This window comes from Anoplopoma fimbria, chromosome 22 (assembly GCF_027596085.1).
Source record: "Anoplopoma fimbria isolate UVic2021 breed Golden Eagle Sablefish chromosome 22, Afim_UVic_2022, whole genome shotgun sequence".
Taxonomy (NCBI): Eukaryota; Metazoa; Chordata; class Actinopteri; order Perciformes; family Anoplopomatidae; genus Anoplopoma; species Anoplopoma fimbria.
In genome coordinates, this window is record NC_072470.1 from 1,875,528 (window position 1) to 1,882,695 (window position 7,168).

Sequence of the window (7,168 nt, forward strand, 5' to 3'; positions counted from 1 at the left end):
ATGGCCGCGCAGTCGGACGGTGGAGCCGCCGGACGCGCAGGGTTTGCACATCTGTATGATGATGAGGAGCCGCTGGACTCCGCCGCCATACACATCTGTCAGTGTTGCCGCACCTCTGCCTGCTACTGGGGATGCCGCTCCGCCTGCCTGGGCTCCCTGCCCTCCGGAGGGGTGGCCATCCGGGAGACACACTGTCCTCCCCGGGAGCAGCTGTGGCTGGACTGCCTCTGGATCATCCTGGCTCTGCTGGTGTTTTTCTGGGATGTTGGCACCGACCTGTGCCTGGCTAATGAGTACTACCAGAGGCAGGACTACCTCTGGTTCGGCCTCACACTGTTCTTTGTGCTGGTGCCATCGGTGCTGGTCCAGATTCTGAGCTTCAGATGGTTTGTGCAGGACTACACCGGTGGGGGGCTCGGGGAGGTGGAGGGGTTGACCAAGAGGGGTGCGGTGGCCCTCGGGTGCCTGTATCCCGGCAGAGACCGCCTGCAGCTGGCCAGCATCTGGCTGTGGCAGGCCACCATACACATCCTCCAGCTGGGACAAGTGTGGAGGTAAGGGAGGGCACAAACAACAACACACACACACACACTTACATTCTCACACACACACACACACACACACACACACACACACTCTTATTCTCTCTCTCACACACACTCTTATTCTCACACACACACACACACACACACACACACACACACTCTTATTCTCTCACACACACACTCTTATTCTCTCTTATTCTCACACACACACACTTATTCTCACACACACACACACACACACTTATTCTCTCACACACACACACACACTCTTATTCTCACACACACACACACACACTCTTATTCTCACACACACACACACTCTTAATGGGTTGAGTGGTGTCTACTCGGTGCAGCTAAAAGAAGGCAACGCTTGCTTCACACTGACAGGCTGTAGAGGAAAGGCAAGAGGAGGACAGGGAAATGCTCTCTCCTCTCCAAGGACTTCACTTACTATCTGGGAATGACAGACAGACAGCCTATTAAGAGAGACAGAAAGGCAGATACACACTGATCCCACTTATGTAACTTTGAGTTTCTGTTCTTTGTTTTTGGGTCACTGTGTGAGAAGTGAATTCTGCAACTCATACTGTACAAAAAAGAAAAGCAGAATGCGTGGATGAGAAGGGGGGAAAGTCACCGACACACTGCCTCCATCAGTGTGTGTTTTTAGGGTCCGGCTGAGACGCTGTCCGTGGTGCTGAATCCACAGCAGCGTGGACAGCGTTCCAGTCGGGGGGTTCTTCACTCTCGTTGAAGATCACAGAAGTTGGGGCCTGTGTGTGTGTGTGTGTGTTCATATCTGTGTGAATGTGTGTTTGCTTGTGTGTGTGTGACCATAGGAAAAACAGTGTCACGGCCCTTCCTATGAGTGTCAGCATGCATGGAGAGTACAAAGAGGGGGAGCATCTGTGCTTCTGGCAACACATCTCCCTCTCTATCACACACACACACACACACACACACACACACAAACACACAGTTGGAAAAGGGTAGGTGCTAATTGTGGTGCTAAAAGCACTGGCGGGGAAAAACAGAAACACACATGGACCCTTTTGCTCTTATAGACACACGCACACATATTTTATTTAACATACTTCTCTGTGTGTAGTGGTAGTAGTAGTAGTAGTAGTAGTAGTAGTAGTAGTAGTAGTGGTAGTAGTAGTAGTAGTAGTGGTGGTAGTGGTGGTAGTAGTGGTAGTGGTAGTAGTAGTGGTAGTAGTAGTGTGGTAGTAGTGGTAGTAGTAGTAGTAGTGGTAGTAGTAGTGGTAGTAGTGGTAGTAGTGGTAGTAGTAGTGTAGTAGTAGTAGTAGTAGTAGTAGTGGTAGTAGTAGTAGTAGTAGTAGTAGTAGTAGTAGTGGTGGTACACTAGTTTTGTCTCCTTCCTATGCGAGGACATTGTTCACTCTCATTCCCTTCCCCACCCCTTCCTTCAAGTGGACTCCTTAATGGTGTCCACTTGCCTCTGGGCGGACAGCAGGGAGAGCAGAGTGATGAGTGTGTGTGTGTGTGTGTGTGTGTGTGTGTGTGTGTGTGTGTGTGTGTGTGTGTGTGTGTGTGTGTGTGTGTGTGTGTGTGTGTGTTGACATCCTGCTGTGCTTCTCAGCTCCTCTGCCTCGGCCTCTCCGTGGTTGTAGGGTTAAATCGTCCGCATACACACACACAGAAACAAACACACATACACAGAGAAACAAACACACAAACACACCTCCTCTACCCCCATGCACCCCACCCAGTAATCGGCACCCCCTCAGCCTGCAGAATGGACTCTCCCTACGTGGAGGGGCAGGAGAAGGAGGAAGAAAGAAGGATAAGGCGCAGGGGGAGAGGGAGTGGGGATGTTTGTGGCTGGGGAAATGGTACGGCCTGATTGAGATGGATCGCTTAGAGATGGAGAGGCTGTGGAGGGGGAGGAGGGCTGGGGGAGGAGGAGGAGGAGGGAGAAAAGGTTGCACATACACAACAAGTAAACTGGGGGAGGGGAGTAGAAGAGCTAGAGGAGAGCGGAGTGAGAGTGGAGGGGTGGAAGATCTACTGTATTCGGTAGGTTTCAAACCACATCCCTCCACGTTGAGGCATTAAGTGTCTGTACGCTGCACAGTAAAGCCTCGATCCCCAACCTGAACGTAAATACCAGGACTTCCTGTTAACAGATAAAAAAAAAAAAGAGCCAAACAAACGCTGCTGGTTATTTATCCTTCATTGTTCTTGAGTCAAGGACAAACAGCATTTTGGGTGTTGTATGTTATCTTAAAGCTACATAAGCCATTGATTTGGCTTTAAAGGCTTTGTTTAGAAGCATAAACACATCTGAAGAATAGGATAATAAGAATAGGTTGGAATCAATGGGTTGGCCCCTCACCCCTGATCAATACACAGGAAGTCAGGGAGGATAATCAATCAGTCACTCAGTCGTGTTTATTTATGTAGCAACTTTCAAACAAAGCAAATGCAATTTAAAAGGCTTTACAAATGACTTTCAGATGTTTAAAACGTACTGTGTCATATGCCAATGGAAAGTATAAAGAGGCTTCATGCAACAGAGAATGTTCCTCTTTTTTTCTCTCGTGCATCTCGATTGTTAACTAGCCAGGAGCGGCTCCCATGATTAGTAATTCCCCGCCTCTGCATTAAACCAGACCTGATATGAGCCGCACCCACATTTGCAAATGTGCTTGATAAAAAAAAGGCCACCAGTAACGATGCTGTCAAGAGGGAGTGCTGTCATCTACAAGTTCAGGAAGAGCAACCAACTGGAACCGTCAGCAAATCCGTATAGAGCACTGTTCGTCCAATTGGCAGAGTAAGTTCAGCCCCAGTAGCTGCTACACAGGTCTCCAACCAAGGCACTGAGTGCGCCTTTTTGGTATTACCGTTGACTGATGACCCATGACAGATTACCCTTGACCTATTCCCCCTGATCTATCACCCTTGACATATTACCATCAACCAATTACCCTTGACCTGTTACCCTTGACTGATTACTCTTTGCCTATAACCCTTGACCTCTTACCCCTGCCATGAGATTCCTCTGTGCGCAGTTTTGCAACTTGGGAGGTGATCCAAAAGACGGGAACCTCATAGGTGACATTGGGCTGGTCCATGTGAGGTGGAATGTTGCAGTGATATAGGACTATGTGCGGCAGGTCTGAGAGCTCCTCCACACAGGTGTTCTGAGTCCTGAGCAGTTCTACTGAGAGCTAAGGATCATCTTAGTCTCTGCGTTTATCCCACAAGCGTCGGACAAGTACTTGTCCATGGTCCACAAGCTTGTTCTTGTTACCAATTCTGGGAATTATAGAGGTCCATAGTGGAGTTCTCAGGTAGCAGACACTCTCTCCTCAACGTGCCACTAGATTGTTAATTAGACTGAAGTCCTCCCACGATTAATCACAATCATCTGCATAAAGCCAGACTGATATGAGTGGCGTGCATGCACATTTGGGCGTTTTCCAAGGGATGCTGCATTATTTATGTTTTGTGAATTACGCTCGCATGTTTCAAACCAGATGTCTGTAATAGCCGCACATGCAGAGTCCTGCATAATGTAGGAGCACATGCACACATCCAATGACACCCGGGCACGTGTATTAGTAATGCGCTCTCTGGGCACCAGGAGGATTTGCGCTCATACATACATAAACATATACATGCATTCACACGCAGAGTCTGTGAGTGCCCTTGGGCGATGTAATTGAAGCGCTGCCTACATCCCACCCACATGTACTGTAGTTTGCCACATCGTGAGATCCACTCAGAATGTATTGATCAGAACTTTGTCATAGCGGTTTGTACATGTCTTTATACATAAAAATGTTCCATCAACGATCATACTGTAATGAAACCTAGAATAATATACAGTACAATTTCAGTTGCGCTATACGTTGTAACTGCATTAGGGCTTCAACTATTGAGTTATTTATTGATTGTTTTCCTGAAATGGTGAAAATGGCCACTATAATTTATAAATGTGCTTTTTTTTTTATCTAACTGAGCATTCCATACAAAACATACTCAGGGTACTCAAATATGATGAAGAAAAGCAAATGTTTGCAACGATTGATTATCAGAAAAAGAACCAATTGCCAATTACTTTTCTGTCGATTTACTATTCGATTAATCCATTTGGATAATCAAAGTATTATTTGGCTGAAAATGATATGGTATCATTTATAATTGGTGCTCTTACTTCTGATCCCCTGCAGGTACATCAGGACTCTGTACCTGGGCATCATGTCGCGTCGGCAGAAGGAGCACCAGCGGCGTTGGTACTGGGCCATGATGTTCGAGTATGCGGACGTCAACATGCTGCGGCTGCTGGAGACCTTCCTGGAGTCCGCACCTCAGCTGGTCCTGCAGCTCTGCATCATGATCCAGGAGAACCGGGCCGAGACGCTGCAGTGTGGGTTGACGGACACGTTTACAAAAAACACACAACGCCCTGTTTTCGTGTAGATCACAAAGCACATACAAGTAAACAGCTGCACAAACAGTAATTAGCAATTTGTACGCATCGTGCTCAGTAATTTGTGGCAGCAGATGGTGCTGGATTTTCATCGTGCTTTTGGTTTAGGTAGTCCGAGAAAGAAGACACGATCATAGGTGTCCGGGGGACGTGCTAGCCGAACCTCAATCAGCCTCCTCTTCCTTATTCATCCAGAAAATGTATCATCAACGCGGCCTCCCACTGGTGTTAGTCATCCCTATCCCTCTGGAGTTTAGGGACACCTTCTACCTTTATGCAAATATGTGACTAGTACAGGGGGCGGATACAAACAGCAGCTGGGACATTAAAAATAACTTTATATTTCAGGCTCATACCATTAAGGGTCATTAGCAAATGTTTCTGTCGCGTCACACACTGCTCCTTATTTAAGGATGTGATTACATTGTTACACAAAAAACCCGGCTGACTCAATCATTTTCTGTGCTTTTGGTTTCACGAACCATGAAAACTTGATTCTAGTTTGTTCTGATTGAGTCACACAGAAATAAAAAAAAAGAAACATCATCATCCACCTCTTTTCTCTGAGTTCGCCTTCTGTGACCCTCCTCCGACTCTCTCTGTAGGCATCTCCTCCCTGGGCTCCCTCCTGTCCCTCGCCTGGGTCCTGGCCTCCTACCACAAGCTGCTGCGGGATTCCCGCGATGACCAGCGCAGCATGAGCTACCGCGGAGCACTGATGCACCTCTTCTGGCGCCTCTTCACCATCTCGTCCCGCGTCCTCTCGCTCGCCCTCTTCGCCTCCCTCTTCCACATCTACTTTGGCATCTTTGTCGTGGTCCACTGGTGCGCCATGGCCTTCTGGGTGGTGCACGGGGGCACCGACTTCTGCATGTCCAAGTGGGAGGAGGTGCTCTTCAACATGGTGGTCGGCATCGTCTACATCTTCTGCTGGTTCAACGTGAAGGAGGGCAGGACGCGGCACAGGATGGTGACGTACTACATCGTGGTATTGGCCGAGAACACCATCCTGACTGGGCTGTGGTGAGTTGTATTCCTTGCATCTTGAACCTGGATCAAACTAATACAATATATAGTTTAATCAAAATTAAAAAGTTGTAGCATAAGAACATAAATTAAACCCTGTGTGGCCACCATCCTGCAGGTACACCTATAGGGACCCAGCATTGACAGACTCCTACGCCGTCCCAGCGCTGTGTGGCGTATACCTGACGTTTGCCGGCGGCGTCCTGGTCATGCTCCTGTACTACGGCTTCCTGCACCCCGCCACCGCCCACCTCGAGCCGAGCCCCGCCTCGTCCTGCTGCGCTCAGCTGCTCTGGGGACTCCCGCTCCCCCCGTCAGCCCCACCCACCGCTCCTCCCACACCGGCCCACATGGCCAAGTCGCAGACGGACGAGGATGTGGCCGAGACGTGTCTCCCCGTCTTCCAGCAGAGGTCGGCGCCCATCACCTCCAAGTCCGAGGGCCCGCTGATAAAGATCGACATGCCCAGGAAGCGTTACCCTGCGTGGGACGCCCACTACGTAGACAGGCGCCTGCGGAGGACTATAAACATCCTGCAGTACATAACGCCGGCCGCTGTGGGCATTCGCTACCGTGACGGACCCCTGCTGTATGAACTGTTGCAGTATGAGTCCTCACTCTGACACACACACAAACACACGTCAACACACAAACATAAGCACAGGCGCACCCCAAAAAAAAGATTTATGTACACATGGATGTTCAGATTTAGACGCACAACGTCGCACTTGATGTAAGCACACAAACACAAAAGCAATCAGTCACACTTTTATGCACCCACACACACATTCACACACACATTCCTTGCGGGCACCACGACCTGCGAGTCCCGTGGCCATGACTCAACAAGCTGCTTCAGTGCGAGTCCATCTCCTTCCCTGCTCATCCCTCTGTCGCTCTATTTCCAACTCCTCTGACCACTCTTCATCTGTTCTCATTGATTTAATAAAACACGTTTGCGCTCCGCTGTTAAGACAAAAAAAAATTACAGTAGGGGAGGTCAGTGCTGGAGTTTGTGAACATGTCGTCGTTAGTTTAGTCAAAAGGTAGTGTATATATTTTTTATGTACAGAAGGGATGTTTTTTATGTCGGTTTTGGGGGTATGTTGACAAGGTTATTATTAGGGAGAGTAGC

At 48.7% G+C, this 7,168-nt stretch overlaps 1 protein-coding gene across 1 annotated transcript; it reads left to right on the plus strand.

Annotated features, from left to right (window-relative positions):
• Positions 1-6,656, plus strand: LOC129111934 (XK-related protein 6-like). The gene is made up of 4 exons (XM_054624097.1): positions 1-554; positions 4,748-4,944; positions 5,613-6,030; positions 6,152-6,656. The coding sequence occupies exons 1-4, from the start codon at positions 1-3 to the stop codon at positions 6,654-6,656; spliced, it is 1,674 nt and encodes a 557-aa protein (XP_054480072.1).
• The last annotated feature ends 512 nt before the right edge of the window (positions 6,657-7,168 follow it).